The following is a 19,642-nucleotide window of genomic DNA, read 5'->3' as shown; positions in this document are numbered from 1 at the left end:
TCTCTTACAGCTTTGATGGGCAATTCATCATGGCTTGGTTCCTGGAGCAAGGGAACACCCCCGAAGTTATCCCCAACGGGTCCTTCCTCATGTCCATTCTGCACAAGGGGTTGAACATTAGAGTGATTGATTCACTAAATTTTCTCACCATGCCACTATTCAGACTTCCTGCAAGTTTTGGGTTGACAGAATTGAAGAAAGGGTATTTTCCTCATCTGTTCAATGTTCCAGAGAACCAAAAATACGCAGGTAAACTTCCAGAAGCCAGATTTTATAGTCCGGACACAATGGGGCCTGAATCTCGGGAAGATTTCTTGAAATGGCATGATCTACATAAAGATGACTATTTTAATTTTGAAAACGAAATGTTACTTTATTGCAGGTGCTAAGTTATCCTAACTACTGTTATGTTCTTTTTTCTTGTTTTTACGAGAAAAAAAATGCACTACGATATGTTTTTTTTCTGCTTTTTTAGATCTGATGTCGACATTTTAAGGAAGTCCTGTTTGCAGTTCCAGGCAGAGTTCCTCAAAGCAGCTGGAGTGGATCCCTTTAGGTAAAAAAAAAGGGGGGGGAACTAACTTCCAAACTAAGGGGTTTTTTTCCCCTCCCTCTCAATATATTTTTATTTTACGATTTTTTTTTTTTTTGTGTTTTCAGGTACATCACGATTGCATCAGCATGCATGGCTGCGTATCGGGCTAACCATATTCAGCCAGACACCTTGGCAATGGTGCCTACTCGTGGATATGTTTCGCAAGTGATCCACAGCGCTGACAGCATCCGCTGGATGGATTTTGAAGCTACTCTAAAAGATGTTTCAATTCAGCACGGGGAAAACTCTGCCGGGGAACGCAAAATTGCTGGTATCTATGTTGATGGGTATTGTGAAGAAACAAAAACCATCTATCAATATCATGTAAGTAGAATTTTTTCTTTTCGTTAGGAAAACGAAAAAAAAAACCACTTAAAAGTAAATATATATATATATATATATATATATATATATATATATATATATATATATATATATATATATCTTGCTTTTATTCTTTAGGGATGTTTCTTTCACGGCTGTGATCAGTGCTTCGATGGGGACTCCATCAATCCATTGAAAGGTGGCGACACTTCGACAAAAGACGGAGGAGTTGACCGCCAAGTTTCGCGCCCTGGGGTATCTTGTTGAAGAGAAATGGGAACATGATTTCGTCAAACAAAAAGAGAACGACGAGGAGCTTAGAACCTTTCTCCTAGGTCATCAGCTTAAAGACCGTTTGAACCCTAGGGATGCTTTTTACGGCGAAAGGACAAATGCCGTCAAATTATTTTATGAGGGGAATGCGAAATATGTGGATTTCACATCCTTATATCCTTGGGCATTTATTTTTGTCTTTTTTTCTGACGAGTGAATTTTCTTTTAACTATTTTGTTTTCAGCAATAATTTATGTTTTTTTGTTTTGTATTTTTTGCAGGTAAATAAATACTGCATGTACCCTGTAGGCCATCCCACTATAATAACAGGACAGGTAGAGAAAATTGACGACTATTTTGGTCTCGTTTTCTGTAAAGTAGTTCCACCACGGGGACTTTACCTACCCGTTTTGCCCTATAGGTGTAGGGGAAAGCTGATGTTCCCACTATGTAAAACGTGTGCCTTGGAAGCCCAGCAAACTCCTTGCAGGCACACTGATGAGGAGCGTGCACTCATTGGTACATGGGTGACGGAAGAAGTGAAACTTGCTCAGGAAAAGGGGTACAAAAAAACCCAAGTAGGTTTTGATTTCTTTTTCTTTGTACTTTAAGCAATCTATTACATTATACTAGTTTCTGTTTACTTTTTTAATGGCATTTGTTTGAATATTTTTATGCATATCATTTTTTCTTCTTTTTATAGATTTATGAGATTTATCACTTTGAGAGGAAAAGTGAACAGCTCTTCCGATCTTACATAGACGTTTTTCTCAAGTTAAAGCAGGAAAGCAGTGGATGGCCAAAGGAATGCCAGACTGATGAAGAAAAGGCTGCATATATTCATCAGTACAGGGAGAAGGAAGGGATTTCTTTGGATCCTGCACGTATAGCTATAAACCCCGGAAAACGTCAGGTGGCCAAGCTAGCACTGAATAGCTTTTGGGGAAGGTAATTTTTTTATTTTTTTGTACCTTACTCACACACACATACACACACACACACACGTATATTCATTCATTCAGTCATTCATTCTTTCTTTCTTACACAGGTGGGGGATGAACTGTAATAAAGGCCAATGGGGCTATGTAAATGATCTACCGAAGTTCAATAAACTTCTCATAGATTCAACTAAAGTGGTAACTTTGTTTGAAAGATTCTCTCTCTCTTTCTCTCTCTCTTTCTGTTGTAACGAAAATTTTTGTTTTTCTTCGGTTTATGTACACATTTCTTTTTTTTCTTTTTAGATCAAAGATGTCTATTTTCCCAATGATGTAGTAGCAGCTGTACATTGGGAAACATCAAAAGAGTTTGTGAAGCAGGACGCTTCCACAAATATCTTCATTGCAACCTTCACCACAGCTTGGGCCAGAATGAAGCTGTATGGAGAAATGGATAAGTTGAAGGAAGCCGTCCTGTATCATGATACGGACTCGATAATTTTTTCCCAGACGACCAGTTATAATCCTCCTCTAGGGAACTTCCTAGGGGAGTTCACTGATGAATTGAATGGTGATGTGATAACAACTTTTATTTCTGGTAAGATATCCTTTTTTTTTGTGTGTGTGTGTCTGAAGCAATAAAAGAAAAAACTTTTTTTTTTTTTTTTTTGCAGGTGGACCGAAGAATTATGCTTTAGAGACTAGTTCAGGGAAAACGTGCTGTAAGATTAGAGGGTTCACACTGAACTTTAGGAACAGCAGAAAATTGAACTTCCTTTCAATGAAGGATATTATATTGAACAGAGGAGTCAGCTCTATTTCCTTGGACAACCCAGCGAAAATCTGCAGGGATAGGAAAAGAAGGAAAGTCTTAAACAAACCAGAAAGCAAACTTTATCAAATGGTCTACGACAAGCGTGTCATACAAGACGACTTAACAACACTACCGTATGGCTACTGATTTTTTTTTTTTTTTTAAAGAGGTTAAGTCTCTACTTTTTTTCTTTTAAAGCTATATATATATAATTTGGCTTTGTTCTATATCATTTGGCCTTTTATTTTATTTCTTTTTTTTTACTTAGATAACTGCTCTCTTCTTATTTTTATTTTTAAATTCAATGAAAACAGTCATTTTTTTTAATGTAAGAAAAAATAGTAAAATTTAAAAAAAAAACGGGCACGGAGAGCCCGGTGGGAGGATAGTTTAATTTGGCCTTTTATATTATTATTTGGCACTTTAATCTGTCTGACTTCCGGGGACAAAAACAAATCTTCATGCAAGTGAAAAAGAAGCAGACGAACCAAGGGTAAGTAAGTGAAAAAAAAATTCATGCAGTTGAAAAAAAAAAAAAGACGAACCAAGGGTAAGTAAAAAAAAAATGTATTCATTTTATCTGTAATGTGTTTGTTCATTTTGTTTGTGTGTATTTTTTTCTTTATACAGCCAAGGGAAAAAAAGTTAAAAGCCTGGTCGAAAGGAAAACGGTCTCGGGGGAGCCCGGTGGAAAGATAGTTTAGTATGTCCTTATATATAATTTGGCATTTTACTTTATCTACTTCCGGGACACTTAAAAAATCTTCACGTGACTGGAAAAAGGAGACGAACCAAGGGTAAGTAGGAGGAAAGAAAATATTTTACTGAACTTTGTATGGTGTTTTCCTATACATTTTTTAAAATTCGAATTTTTGTAATAGATTTATACTTTTTTTTTTAGAGCCCATTTTTTTTTTAAAGTTGTGTTGTGCTGAAATCATAAGCCATAAAGAAATAAGAATTACTCATAGCAGTGTTACAAACCTTTTATTGTTTAATAAGAAAAAAAATAACATTCTACATTTTTAACCATGCATTATTGGAGCGAGGTTTCCTTCCTCGAGTGTTTGGTTTCGCAAACATGGTCTTTGTGTCTGACAGATATTTATTTTTTATAAATTCTTTGGGAAAATTCTTATTGTTCAATGTTTCTTTAAATTGTTCGAATTCTACTGGTCTAATAGTTTTGTCTCGTAATAAAAAGATTACTAATTGTACAATATCTGAACCTACTAAAACACTTTCATTTAACACTACTTCTTTCTTTTCGTTCCACAAAATCGAGTTTTTTTTTAAAAAACTCGACAATTTTTTGTGCAGTTTTCTTCTGTTTCGCAGGAACTGATTGCAGAATGTCGTTTTCAATCTTTATGCTTTCATTTAGTTTTTCATGATGTTTTTCATTCGACTGTTCTTGAGGTTGATTATGATATTCCTCCGGTGGCTTGGCGTGATTAACATTTGGAAAGGATACATATTTTTGTAGAGCCTGAACATAAAATTTCGCTTTTTCGGCATCATCAATTTTCTGTTTTAAGATGCTCTGTATTTCTTTATCTAGCTCACTTAAATATTCATGTTCCGTTCGCTGTATCCGATCTAAAGGCACCAAAGAAAATTTCCTACTAAATTCCATTTACTATAGAGGAGATGACTGAAACAGCTGCAGGTATTAGAAATGATAAAAAACTTCCTCCTTTTTGAACTAAAAGCCGTCTTTTCTTAAAAAGTGGTACCTTTTTGTTGGCAAGTTTTCGTAGAGTCTTTCGAAATGGAAACAATTTTTTTTTCTTTTGCTTTGAAACTGAGATATTCCCTTTCAAAAAATTTAAAACACACTCGCACACCGATTTTATGGGGCTGCTTGGACAATTTTTCAACACAAGAGCTTTTTTTTACTTTTTCCCAGGAGTTTTAGATATTCCACGTCCTTCTTGCAAGGCATTCTGAGCCATACTGATCAATTTCTTTTGCTCCCTGAGACATTTATAGACCCTCACATAAAATTCTTATTATTTCTAATTAAAAGAAAAAAAAAAACTGAATTAGTTACCGAGGTTCATAAACATAATGGTTGTCTCCGGGGAATATTCCAGTGCGTAAGCGCATTCTCTCAGACGTTTCCGGTCTTAAATCAATAAATAAATAGCTGTATGCAGCAGAAGTAGCATCACAAAATATTTCTTGAAAAGCTTTATTTTTTCCAGGAAACATCTGTCTAGCCAAATGTGTGATTTGACTTTTATCTCTTGGATTTTTATACAGAACAATATAATGCGAATTTAAATGAATATTTCGCATTTCTTTTCCTTGATGAAAAAAATTTTGTGTAATGAAAATGACTGAAAGCTTTTTGTGATGGGATCCTTTAGTAAAAAGCTTACTTAATCGAGAATCATTAGATAATTCCGCCATCAAGTCATCCAGGATAATAAGAGAATCACAAAGAGAGTTTAGATTAGAGGGTAATCCTTCTTCAAATGTTACATTTTTCATTGTATCAAAAAGAGGTTGATAAATACCGTAACAATAAATAATTTTTGAGGGCATAGGTTCAAACATTTTATAATCAATAATATTCTTGGTGTATTTAGTTTTGCCAGATCCCGAGGGACCGCTTATAATTACATTGGACGGGTGAACCAACTTTGGTAGCTCCATGTTCATAAATGATACAATCTGTCAGCTACTTCAAGGTTTTATACCGCTTGCAAAAAATATCCTCACAAAACTTAAAGGTCTTTGCTATTACATTACATTCACTGAACGAATCAACAATATTTTCAGTAAATTCCAAGCAATGATGCTTAAAAACCCTTAAAGAATTTTGAATGCAATTACATATAGTTTTGCCACAATCTGAGTGACTTAGATGATAAATTGAAAATTCTTGACACTTGAGAGTACCCATCGAATCAATGGCTTGGTAAATCTTATAAATTTCCAAAGTAGTTTCGTTTCGACAGAAACCAAACGCATGATCAGATGCTAACTGTTGAATTGCTAATACAATAATGATAACAGAAAGGAATGAAAGGTTCAAAACAACGAATAAAACCGATTTTTCCTCTACCATGTTTGACCACTTGATATCGTCGGATATTATTCTACAATGATCTATGTTTCTTTTCAACGTATCTTTATATGAATTAAGAAACAGAAAAATTATTTTTATGTTATGACCCACAAAATAATGATAAAAAAGAAATAAAAATAGTAATGAAAAAATATTTTGTCATAGAAGTGAATTTACAAAGAAAAGAAAATACTAAACACATTTTTTTTTTTTTTAAATACTATTTATTTTTTAAGTACCATTTTTACACCATATCTTCGTCTAACAAACAGATACATTCGAAAATCATTCTTCTTTCCAACCAAAGGGTGCATAATACTAAGCAGAGAGAGTCCTTGACATCTCTTTACAATAAAATAAATACAATACGGTCCACAAACATTTGAACTTAAGCTTTGAAGGGGAGTCTTGTTCCATTGCACATGTTCATAACTCCTTGCAAATGATGATATATCGTTTCCATATGCTTCAGGAGGTAAACCAAAAGAGTCAAAAAAGTCGAGCGTTCCTTTGCTTGAAATATAAATTGCCAGCCATTGAGTCCCTTTTTCGTCATGTGTATCTGTGTTGAGAACAAAGGTGCTTGGAAACCTTTCAATAATTGGGTCTCGAGATAAGATGTTTTGAATTTGTATTGAGTTCATTAGTTCCCGAAATCATAAAGAATGTTTCTAGCTTTATTGATTTCTATCAAATTTTAAAATTCAGCATAAACAATTAATGACGTTGTCTGCTGCAACGGTCGAGAAAATTTTACTTTTAATCGTAGATTGCTATGACGAACCAAATTTAAATGTGATCCGTTACACAAATCTTGTGATAAAATGAAATGGAACAATGAATAGCCTTTGGCGAATTCTTCTCGTGAAAGATATAAACCTTTATCATCGGCATTGGTAAAAAGATTCTGGTACGCTCTTATAAAATGATTTTGCGCAAAATTTGGTTGAAGAGGATTGTGTGGCAATGGTTGGCTATTCAAATATACAGCAATAAAATTAATGTTACAATGCTTGAACTCAAAAGGTGATTTTTCATAGTTTCCATTAAATGCATCATTGTCAACACATGCTATCACGAGACGATTGGGCATCTGTCCTGCAAATACATTATCTTGAAGGAAGCTCATATTTCCAGCTGGAATTGAATATGCTTTACATACTACTCTGTTTATAGGGTATTTCGCTGTTGTTTTTTCAAGACTTTTTGCGTGCCCTAAGATAACACCTGGACTAACTCTCACTTTTCTAACGAATAAAGAAGCGTTTTCGAGGTAAACTTTGTACTCCTCTGCTCCCATCAGACAAAATTCAGGTTTACTACGTATAAGTTTTATTTTCATATCCACCATGTTCAGGAGAAGTATTTCTTGATGAAACATATCTAAATGCAAGCGACCAATCATATCTACCGAAGCACTTAGCTTGAACATTTCTGCTCTTTTGTTAAAACCTTCATTTGGGTTCGTATCTTCGATGTCATAAATGTTCATACGACCTGCTGTGTCCTTAAAAAACAGTTCTGATGAAAGCTGGGATGTTTTTGAGTCAAACCCATGGTTAAGCAATGTTTCAATCATAACTCTATAAGGGTAAGTGTTCGTACTGGATGACACGATTCTTTCATTTAAACTGATATCTACTTGCGAAAACATGGAATGCAAAAATAAGTTCACGGGTCCAACTTTACTATCTGCTGTTAAGGGTTTACCGTCATTCTTTAAAATTTTAACTTTAACCAGGAGTAGAGTTTGACTAAGGTCTAGATACTCTGGGCCTGTTCCGGAAACATTAAATTCTATGGGACTTCCGTCGGTTACAACATTAGCAAGCGGGTGAAATTCAACCCAGTTTCCTCCTTCAATAACCGTTTGTGTTGGTGGTAAAGAGAACAATTCTAGTTCTGACTTTGCACATTCTGGAGAATCCTTTAAAAGGAATGCCATTACGAGTCAAAAATATCGCGTGCTTTCAACTTCCTCACTTTAGATGAAATGAAACGCTTGGTACATTTTCGCTTCCTTTTAAACTTGCCTCTTCCAATCATTTCATCAATTTTCGCACGGTTTTCTTTGCCAGCTTCTTTCCATATTCTTTCGATCTTGTTTTTAACGAATTTTTCAAATTTTCTCCGGATAGTACATCGTTGGCAACAGTTGCTCCTGTTCTTAGTGCTTCTTTACCTACTGTCTTTGCACCGCTTATTAGAAATGGTACGGCACTTCTAAATAGTTTGGCGAAAAATCCTCCTAATCCATACCCCTTTTGAAAAGTGGTTCCTTGATAGTAAGAAAGAACATTTCCTACTTGTCTGCTGTAATAATCTTCAAACTTTTTCGGGCAACAAGTATAAGGCACCAGCATTTTGTACTAGTTGCTTCCTCGCTTGTAACCGAAAATGAAATAAAGTTTTAATTACGTTACGGGATTTTTTATATGATTTGCCGCAAACGAAAATGTAACGTTACAAAAACTTTTCCTCTCTCGAAAGGTACCAAGTCGCCTGAGTGAAGTCTTATGTCAATTTGTATGGTTTGAAAATGGTGTCTTATAACTGGTACATAAAATGGTCTAGGAAAATGTGTACTTATAATTTCTCCGTCGTTTCCTTCAACAGTTACTATTTTAAGCAGAGGTGCCTGTACATCTCCAATTATTTGGGGTTCGACAAGGTCACAGTAGATATATATGACAGGGAACGATGCTTTTGGATCTGCAACAAAAGGGCTTTGCACCATCCCCGTATATTCACCAGCTTCAAAAGCCTAGTAACTCCGCTAGTCCTTGATGCAGAATTACTTTTGAAGTATCATCTGTCTTAATTTTAACTCTCTTTGTAATAGGATGATAAAGAAACTCTATTTTGTTTCTAAGTGATGCAACTGTCATACCCTTGATTAAAAAAGGGATTGTTTCATAGCACCCTGGTGGAACTCTTCTCCCTTCGGATTTTCCTTCACCCAAGTCAAATCCAAACAAATTATTATCTTTTCTTACATTGTACCACGTGTGCGGGTAAATAAAATCAACAACAGCTACTTCCCAGTCACCATTTAAATTTAAAGTAGATGGAAGCTGGGTCGTGAATTGGGATATTTTGTTGTTCGGAAAGAACCGTAAGGAGCTATCAGAAATTAAAGTAACGTAGCATGACATGATCAAAATACAAATGAAAAGAAAAAAGCGCAACATTACCTTTTTATATCATTTTCACGTCTTCCACCCAACTATTGAATTTTTCTGGATAACCTAGAAATTTTACAAAGTACTGAATCTTCCCACGATATTTTCTTTTCTTTAAAACTGTCTCCACTGGATAAAACCCTGAATCGGAAATTTTTTGAAGTTCTTCTTTGTAAAACATTCCCTTAATAAGTTCTCCTAATAAATCTTTTAATCTATACACCGCAGGAACTCTTCGTATAATTTTGTGAACAGTAAAAATTTCTCTTGTCCAGTTCTGTTCGTATCCTTTTTCAAATCTCAATTTGTTCCGACTTATCCGTACAGTGTCTCCAACATTTAAATCAGAGACAGGTGTTTTTGAAGTTTGCTGACCGTACAAACTCTGCCAGATTTCGTGTTGATTTTGTTCTGTAACCGATACTGGTTCTGTTTTAATGCTACGATGCCAAGTATTATTGTAACTGTGGATTAATTTCTGTAAGATATCGATATATTTTCGCGTGTTCATTTCAGTAAAATATTTCCACATTTTTGTTTTAAGTGTGCGATTAAATCTTTCCACTACAGACGCTTTAGTATCATTATGTGTAGTGAAAAAGTGAATTTTTTTATCTTTAAGGAAGTTTTGAACGAGATTATTGGTGAATTCTTTTCCAGCATCCGTCTGTAAAATTTCTGGTTTTCTTTCTGAAAATATTTTTTTAAGCGCAGACAACACAGTAGTTGATTTCTTATCTTTCGAAGGAATTGCCCATACGTACTTGGAAAGAATATCGATGCAGGTGAGTATATACCTAAAACCATCATTGAATTTTGATATCGACAGTAATTCAACCAGGTCTGATTGGAACTGCTCATTAAGACCTCCAACGATTACTTTATTTCTAGGGAATGTTTTTTTAAAGGCTTATGTAAAGTATACGAATCTTTTGTTTGCAGATACGTCTTAATATCCTTCACTTTTACTTTACCATTTAAAGCTCTTTGCAAAGTATTAATACCACCAAAACTTCCTGGAGCCTTGGGATCCCGATACAGTTGTGCTATTTCTGTAGTCATTTCGGCGTCTGTTCTAAAAACCCCATGTTACTTTGTATTTATATTAAACACCCAATTTTTTTCTATGGGGGTGGGGCAATATTACTGTATTAGTATTTTCTAAACATGGGAAAAAAAGAAATAAGAAATAAGTAGTGTAAATCTTATTACAGAAAGTAGAATAACGAAGAAAGTACAGAAACACACAGTACAAAGATGTTATCTTAAATGAATATTTTTTTTTTTTTTCACATACTTACCCTTGGTTCGTCTGCTTCTTTTTTTCACTTGCATGAAGATTTTTTTTTTTTTTTTTTTTTTGTCCCTGGAAGTCAGACAGATTAAAGTGCCAAATAATATATAAGGCCAAATTAAACTATCCTCCCACCGGGCTCCCCGAGCCTTTTTTTTTTTCCTTCTAACAGTCAGCTCAACAGCATGGAAATCACATACTCATCAAGCTCAGTTCAACAATATCACTTTCATTGATGTATTTATCTTTGGTTCTATTTAAAACATCCGTGGATTCTATAATATCGAAGAATTGGTCAATCAGGATAAGTCTTTTGAAATTGAAATTGTTCAGATTTTCCTGAACAAAGTCATTCGCTAGTTCAGACCAATCGATAAGGACGAAAAACCTTTCGAAAAACATATCGAATTTTTCTGTGGGAGATAAATTCAAACACTCGTGTCCCAGCTGGTTTTCGTATCCAACTTGGCATCCATAACAGTCTATGAGTTTCACCACTTTTGAACGAAACATTTTTGCTAAGCACATGCTCAGCGATCCTACTAGCTCCTGAAATCCTAATGGATTTTCGGGGTCCCCCATAGAGGCCAGCAGATCTCTAGAGTCTGTAACACGCTTCAGCTTAGGAGAGTCCACAACATGCCCCATTCTTTTTTTTAACCAGGTACTCCAAGGTGTAAGTAAGCAGTCTGTCCTTGAGTATTGTCGTAATGACCTCGACACTGGAATCCAACTTATCCATCTGGCTAGCAGTCAACACCACATGTTCAGGCACAGTTTGGAAACTAAGATCTTTTCTTCTAAACATACGTTGAAGAGAAATAACCTGCTGGTTCTCAACTAGATGTTTTGTAATCATCAAGTCTTGCTCCACAAGAGATGCATCTTGTTTTCCACAAAATGAATGTCGCGACAAAGCTCTCCAAACTTTTGGAGACCAAGAGATACCCTCTTTAGTTGGATGCAGGATACCTTGATTGTCCGTGACAAAACGACGAATATGGACACGACTTTGTCCCAAAAAGCATGAAACTTTAACAAAATTCTCACCACCGAGATGAATCATATGCGATGGCAAATCAGCTAAAGTTAAAATTTCGTTCTCCATATTTAGCAAAGAAGAAAAGAAGCAGAAGCAGCAAAAATAGCAAACAACCAGCGTAGTGGACGAAGGAAGCTAAGAATGAAAGTCAGTCCCTAAAGGAAACACGAGCGGATGCAGACAGAACGACTGCTTATGCTAAAAACTTAGATAATTTTTCCTCTTGCTGGTTTTGCTTTGCGCATGCGCAAAAGGGAAATTCAAATCTTTAAAATCCCTTGAAAGGGAAATTTAAATCCCCTATGCTTTGTTTACTTTTGCCGCGTTATACTGAACCTATACGTTAGCTTTCTGAGTTAAAATTGTGATTAAAAATTTTCTTTTCTTCGATGTTTTCGTTACATATTTTTATTATCTTTTTAATTGTAAACATTTGTTGACATTCGTTTCTTTTCCCGGTGTTTTATGATAGATATTTATTTATTGTTAATTTTTTTAGTTGAATTATTCTATATATAGAAAAACCCGCATTTATATTTCTTGCTCATAATTTTTCCTGCCAAAGCATGGACAACTCGGACGATGACGATTTTCAAAGCTTTCAGCATGAATGCCTACAATGTGGGAAAACATTTTCGAAGTCGTCGAATTTGTATGCTCATATAAGAAACATCCATAAAACTGAGCCGTGGTTTCCGAAGTCACTAATGTCTTGTCCACTTTGCAAAGCTGAATTCAAGCAAAAAAAAGTATATGAGCTACATTTATTTGAAACTCACCAAATAAAAATAAAAAAAACAGCTAATAAATTTTGAAAATTTCCAAGAATTTAATAACTGGAAAATGAAATTGAGAAAACAACTCATGCTGAATTTGTGAAAAAATGCGGCACAAAAAGGAAGACGGATGAAATTGTTTCCTTCTTTTACTGTCATCGAAGCGGGGTTTTCAAAAGCAAGGGCAAGCAAAAGAGGCACATAAAAGTGAAAGGAAGCAATGTGATTGGGCACAATTGTCCTGCCATGATGAAAGTTGTGGAAAAGTCAAGAGAAGTATGCGTGGAGTTCTTCGAAACGCATGTTGGACATACCAATGACATTGGCAAAATGGCCCTCACGCATGAAGAAAAAGTAAGGATCAGCACACAACTGAGCAGTGGTATCTCAATTTCTAAAATATTAGATGATATTCGAAACTCCATATCAATTGATTACCAAAGAATTCATTTGGTAACAAGGAGAGACATTTTAAACATTAAAAAAGAGTTCAACATTAACCATGAGGGGATTATCGATCCAAATGATGCAGAAAGCGTGTCAAAATGGGTTACAAAATGTAATGAAAATGAAGATTCCCCTGTGATCTTTTTCAAGCAGCAAGGCACTTTCAATGAGGAAATACCACAATTGGCCACAGATGACTTTCTGCTAATAATAATGAACTCGTGGCAGAAGCAGATGTTTTCGATGTTCGGCAATGATATAATATGCATGGATTTCACTCATGGAGTAAATGCATACAATTTTGATTTAGCTACTATTTTGGTAGTTGATGATAAGAGGGAAGGATTCCCTGCAGCATTCATTTTCAGCAATCGCCATGACAGTTGCTTATTAATTGTTGCACTACAAAAATTAAAAAATAATGGCATAAATGTTTCACCATCAATTTTTATGTCAGATGATGACAATGCCTTTTATAATGCATGGCAGAGTGTTTTCGGAAAAGGAAGCAAAAAACTTTTGTGCAGTTGGCATGTTGACCGTAGCTGGCAAAATAAACTTGAAAAGTGTTGCAAAAAAGAGGATCAGCCATGGGTGTATAAACATCTTTACTGTTTACATAATGAGACAGACGTTGAAGCTTTTAATAATATGTTGCCTGCCTTTTTAGCCTTATTGAAAAAAGAACCTTCTACAGTGGAGTTTGCTAGATATTTTGAAGCTCAGTATGCAAACCGCGTAGAACTATGGGCAGCTTGCTACCGATTATGGTCCGGAATAAACACAAATATGTACATGGAAAGCATGCATAAGGTCAAAAGCATATTTATTTGGATGGCAAGAGGGTGAAGAGGTTAGACAGAACCATTCATGTTATTATGAAATTCGTTAGAGATAAAACATTTGAACGTCTCATAATGTTTGAAAGAGGGAAAGTAACTTCTAAAATGAGTCAGATGAGAAGAGCTCATAAACTTGCAGCTTCTGTCACCAACTCTGACATATTAAAAAGTGAAGATGGCTGGTCTGTTCCTTCCTTTTCAAACAAAGTATGCATTAATGAAGTTAAAAAAATAAAAAATTGCACGGCTGATTGCACTTTAATTTGTGTGTCCTGCGGGCATTGTTTGCACAATTTTACATGTACTTGCTTTAGTAACAGCATTCAGTGGAATATGTGCAAACATATTCATTTAGTTTGCCTAAAAATGAAGGATGAAAAACCTGCCGGCACAGAAGAAAATGATGAAGAGTTGTCACAAAATTTAGTTATATATGAGGAAAATGATTCTCTTCAACAACAGAAAGAATTGATGATTTCTTCTTTTATGCAACAGAACAACAAATTGGAAAAAATGAAAAGTGACATTAACCTGTTATGTGCTAGCATTATAAAATCTACTAATGAATGTCCATCAATACATAAGCTTTCATCTGTTATGAAAGTCATGGAGAAAGCCAAAAGTATATTTAATGATAGTCAAACACAGCCTGTACAATATCCTTCCACCAGTACAACCACTGGTACAGTTCCAGCCAATAAAAATATTAAACCACAAAGGTTTTTTCTACTAAAAAAACCCCCCAGAAATCGGCCAATTCTCGCTTTAAACCATCTGTTGAAGAATCTTTGAATATTGCTTGTTCTCTATTGATTTCTTCAAAGAGTGCTTCAGAAGGAAACAAAATTTAAAATTGTAACTGAATAAAAATGTATTAAATTAAATTATATATATTATTAGTAATAAAAATTGTTAAATTTAATTGAAATTTAACTGCATATATATATAATACATTTCAATAAACCCTAATAAAGTAGTGAACTTATGTTCAGAATGTAAAACTAAAATGGCCAATGAAAAAATGAATTATTTCTCTTGACAAAAGTGAGTGTAAAGCTGAAAAAATGAAAAACACTTCTTTGCTTTCATGCTACTTATAGTTCAACACTAAAGAACATATTTGCAAAGTCTTGAAACATTTATTTGCTTTTGTTCAAAAATATTTACTTTGACATTATTCTTCTGTTTTTGCTTTCTATTTGAAAACTAACAATTTTAATCCATTATATATTTTATGATGTTCTACATTCATATGTTCAAGAAGTAAGCCTATAAACTACAAATACCCTAAATATATCCTGTTTTTCATATTACTGTCTTACACTACATAAGTTATTAGGAAATTTTCTGCACTTAGTTACAATTTTTCACATTCAAAAAACATAAAAATTTCTTTCACCATATGTTTTCATGGTATAACATTAATAAAAAGAGCACATTTAACTGAGCACTTGAGTCTGTCGCACTTTGCCAATTGAAGTTCTTGTTGCTTTTTACTTTGTATTTGTTTATATTATTGTGTTAAATATTAATTTATGTGTTAACTGCTTAGCCTAGATCATGTCTGTTACGTAAACTTTGCATAGTCATTTTTAATAAAGCATTCTTTTTAATCTGATTTCTTTTGAATTAACAACCATGCATGTTTACTGCTTTGTAATAAATTTAAGAACTTTGTTTTTAACTGAAAAGTAAATATACATCATCCAGTCACTTAAGAATCAAATCAAACCTTTGTGTTTGAATAATGAAAGAAAGCTGAAAGATTAGCTGAAAAGCTGCATGCATGTGTTTCAAATTTCAAGGCCCCTTTTTCAATGCCAAAAAGGTGAGCCTATGCAGGGGTGCCCTCCCCAAGGGAAATTGTGAGCCCCTTTCAAATGCCCCGAGTGTCAAAGTTTGCATTATTCTTTGTTGAAACTTATTACAAAGCTTGGAGGAAGATGAGTAAGGGCGGCATTTCAAGAGTTGCCATGTCACAAAAAAATCATATTCAAATTGTTTTCTTCATATAATCTTTTAGATATGTAGATTGATTGTCATTGAAAAAAGTTTCTATTACAAATTGTTTCATGGAGAAAAGAATGATGCTTATACAAAAAAAAAAAAAAAAAAAATAGATACATGCAAATGCTACGTCCCTGAGCCCTGGTTATTAGAGTCTACATTGCAGTGAAATCCTAATTTTACGTTTCAAGGACTGGGTTGAAAAAAAAGAACGTTAAATACAGGAAACACGTAGCCAGCAAAACTGATGATGGGACTCAATGAAAAAACATTAAATGTGGGAAAATGTTGACTTAGGGGAGGTAAAATTGTGTCTTCACTATATTTAAAGTGTTTGTTTTGAACACAAATTAATTGAAACATTTAATAAATGTGATTTTAGAGTGATTAATATATGGCTATGGAAACTAATAGAAACCGTTTTTCATTCCTATTTTCCAAAAAACCTCAGTGTTTTGGATTCTGAGTAGAAAATATATAGGCAGTTATGTTGCATTTAATGTCATTAAATTGTGTTAATAACAGCCAGCTAGTTTTGATGATAATCAGCTGTCATAGGGATCATTATTTTTATAAGTATCTAAGCCCATCATTTCAAAAAACTCAAGGGGAAGGGGGGCAAAGGAGTTGCATTCAATGCAGTATATATATAGCGAAAAAGCAACAAATGCATTATGTTTCTAAAGTCCAGCAGAAAGGGGGGGAGAGTTATTAGACCCTCCCGATCGGCCAAATAACGAGCCTGTGAGTCTTTCCTACTACAAGTGTCACCCACTTGCTCAGATTTATCTGAGCATTTAAAACCGATAAACCAAGTAATTGGTAGGTGCGGGTGGTCTCTGAGGGTGTCAAATGTCAAATACTACAAGTGTCATCCATAATAGTAATTTGTGGCTCTCCTCTCGATAATTTTATATAATTTTCTCTTGAATGTTATATAATTTTCAGAAACAAATGTATGTTTTTGTTGTTTAATGAAAGTTGACATTAAAAGACAATATAAATTATGGATACATTTTATGTGAACTGTTCCCTTGAATCAGAAACTGATACCGCACAGGCCAAATAGGCCTGGTTCGGCCCCAAATTACTTGAAGAATTAGCACAGCATTACAATTACACCAAAAATACATGTAAGGAATTAAAGAGCTGTTAATTAGGTTGATAGTATATTTTTACTGTAATTTACTTAGACTAATTTTAGTGTAAAGATAAGTAGGTACCAATATCGATCAAAAGTGAAGAAACTTCGAAATAAAACTTCAGAAAATTATTAAAAGTATAAACACTGCATGGCGTATTTTTATTACTAGAGATGTTCGAGTACTCTAATTACTCGGTACTCGGCCAAATTTTGATCAGATACTCGGCCAACAACGAGTAGTTGTAAAAAATTGAATACTGTTCAAGACAGATTTTACAATTTATAAAAAAGTGCAAGCATATAATATACTACTATCATTTAAAAGTCAAACTTAAATTTTGAGAATAATGAAGTTTATGTTTCAATAGAGTAAATCTTGATTTTAATGTCCCTGAAGTTAATAAAATTTATTTATTAAAAATGCGGCAAAAAAGGTAAATGTAGAAAAAATGAAATTTTTACATTTAATGGATTACACAGGTCGACACACAAAAATCATCAGGAAAGGTAATATGTCAGTTTTATGTATTTTGACGTCCTGATTCCAAATATGTGCTTAGTTTTGCTCTATCACATAAAGTTTCTGAGATATAAGCATTTTAGTGATTACGTTATATCTGCATTTTCAATGTAAAAGTGTTTTTATGTTATTCCCATTTCTTTGCTTGTCTTACTTAATTCTGAAATTTCTTACAGGGACAACATCAGTATAGGTGTTAGTGACTTTGCCATCACCATTGAACAGAGCGTACTCTACTGTTTGATCTGATTTAAATGATAAAAATGCCCCGAAAGTGTATCAATCATCCCGACAGGTTCTGTTATGTGTGTGGTTCTTTTACACCAAAAGGCCAAGTACGTTCAATCACTCATGATATTAAAAAGATGTACCAGTTGTACTTTAAGTGTCCACTTGGTGATCAAGACAAAAGCTGGGCCCCTCATGTGATATGCTCAAGTTGTTCAAATGGTCTTCGCGACTGGTTGAATATGAGGAAAGTGGCTATGCCATTTGCTGTTCCCATGATTTGGAGAGAACCCAAGAATCATAGTGATGACTGCTACTTTTGTTTTGTGAAACTGAAGGGCTTTTCTGCAAAGAACAAACATAAGATTAATTACCCAGAACTGGAATCTGCAATTAGGCCAGTTTCACATGATGATACCTTGCCAGTTCCTGTACCTCCAGTGTCCCGATTGGAAGAAATTGAAGTCGAATATGAAGACTGTGGATCTGATGCTACAGGCAGAGACATGGATACCTCAATTGATGATGAGTATGTACCTGATGGAGTAGCAGAGCAGCGAGAACGCTTTACTCAACATGAATTAAATGATCTCATCAGAGATCTTTCATTGTCAAAAGATAAATCTGAACTTCTTGCATCTAGGTTGAAACAGAAAAATCTTCTGTACGACGATGTCAAAGTGTGTTATTACCGAAATAGAAGTGACACTTTAGCACAATTTTTCACAGTTGATGGACCAATGGTGTACTGTAACAATGTCAATGGCCTCTTTGAAGAACTGAATCAAGAATATTTTGTTGCAGATTGGCGATTGTTTATTGACTCCTCCCAGAGAAGTTTGAAAGCAGTGTTGCTTCACAATGGAAATATGAAACCATCAATCCCTATTGCTCACTCGTGTCATCTAAAGGAAAGTTATGAAAATATGTCAGTTGTTTTGGATGCTATACAATATAAGCATCATCAATGGAATATCTGTGGAGATTTGAAAGTGATTGGTCTGCTAATGGGAATGCAAGGAGGTTTCACAAAATATTGTTGCTTCTTGTGTTTATGGGACAGTAGCAATACAGAACAGCATTATGTTCGTCGTGATTGGGGACAGAGAAACATGTATGCTGTAGGTAGAGACAATGTTCAGCACAATCCTTTACTTCATCCAAACAAAATCTTTCTTCCTCCACTACATATCAAGTTGGGATTGATTAAAAACTTTGTGAAAGCCATGGCAAAGACAAATTCGCAAGGGTTCCAGTACATTTCACAGAAATTCTCCAGCATTTCACCAGCAAAACTGAAGGAAGGGGTATTTGTTGGTCCTCAGATCAGAGAGCTTATGAGAGATGATGTGTTTGAAGGGACTCTACATGATAAGGAATTGAGATCTTGGAAAAGCTTCAAGTGGATCTGTAAAAACTTCTTAGGAAAAAATAAATCTCAAGAATATGTTGAAGGTGTTGAAAAACTACTAAATGCATATCAGTCTCTTGGATGTCGCATGTCTCTGAAAATGCACTTTTTGCATTCACATTTAGATTTCTTCCCTCCAAATCTTGGGGACGTTAGCGATGAACAAGGCGAGCGGTTTCACCAGGACATAAAATTAATGGAACACCGCCAAACCAAGGTTTTTGGAATGAATCAATGATGGCAGATTACTGTTGGATGTTATACAGGGACAAACCAGAAACATCATATCACCGCCAGTCTAATGTCAAGCACTTTTAATTTTTGCTCATATTTTGGTTTCCGGTTTTCATGTGAAATGTATGGTTCAATAAAAACTGTTTTGTAAGGTCTAGCATTTTTTGTCATATGTGTAATACTGTTTTCTTAATGTCGCCCATGTATTTTCTATACCTTATAAGCTATGGTTTTCGCGGAGCAGCACCATTAAAAATGGTGCTGCTACGCGAAAACTATATGTGCTACAGAAAAACTATTTACATTTTTGAATTCAGGACAAAAAACTGATTCAGAAAAGTACAAAGTCATCTGCGATGATTAAAAAAAGTTTTTTTTTGTCGACCTGTGTTATTGATACAGACAAAAATTATTTATAAGAAATATAAAAATATCTTTGCTTAAAAAATAAGCAAATAAAACAAAATTAAAAGCCAAAATGTGCTGGAACACTGT

General features: G+C 34.5%; 1 protein-coding gene across 1 annotated transcript; it reads left to right on the top strand.

Moving 5' to 3' along the window:
* The first annotated feature begins 1,454 nt into the window (after nucleotides 1-1,454).
* LOC129230647 (uncharacterized) lies at nucleotides 1,455-2,168 on the top strand. The gene is made up of 2 exons (XM_054865063.1): nucleotides 1,455-1,770; nucleotides 1,896-2,168. The coding sequence occupies exons 1-2, from the start codon at nucleotides 1,489-1,491 to the stop codon at nucleotides 2,142-2,144; spliced, it is 531 nt and encodes a 176-aa protein (XP_054721038.1). The 5' UTR covers nucleotides 1,455-1,488; the 3' UTR covers nucleotides 2,145-2,168.
* The last annotated feature ends 17,474 nt before the right edge of the window (nucleotides 2,169-19,642 follow it).

Source organism: Uloborus diversus, chromosome 9, assembly GCF_026930045.1.
Source record: "Uloborus diversus isolate 005 chromosome 9, Udiv.v.3.1, whole genome shotgun sequence".
Classification (NCBI taxonomy): Eukaryota; Metazoa; Arthropoda; class Arachnida; order Araneae; family Uloboridae; genus Uloborus; species Uloborus diversus.
Note: the sequence above shows the minus strand (reverse complement) of the source record. Positions and strands in the feature narration are given on the sequence as shown.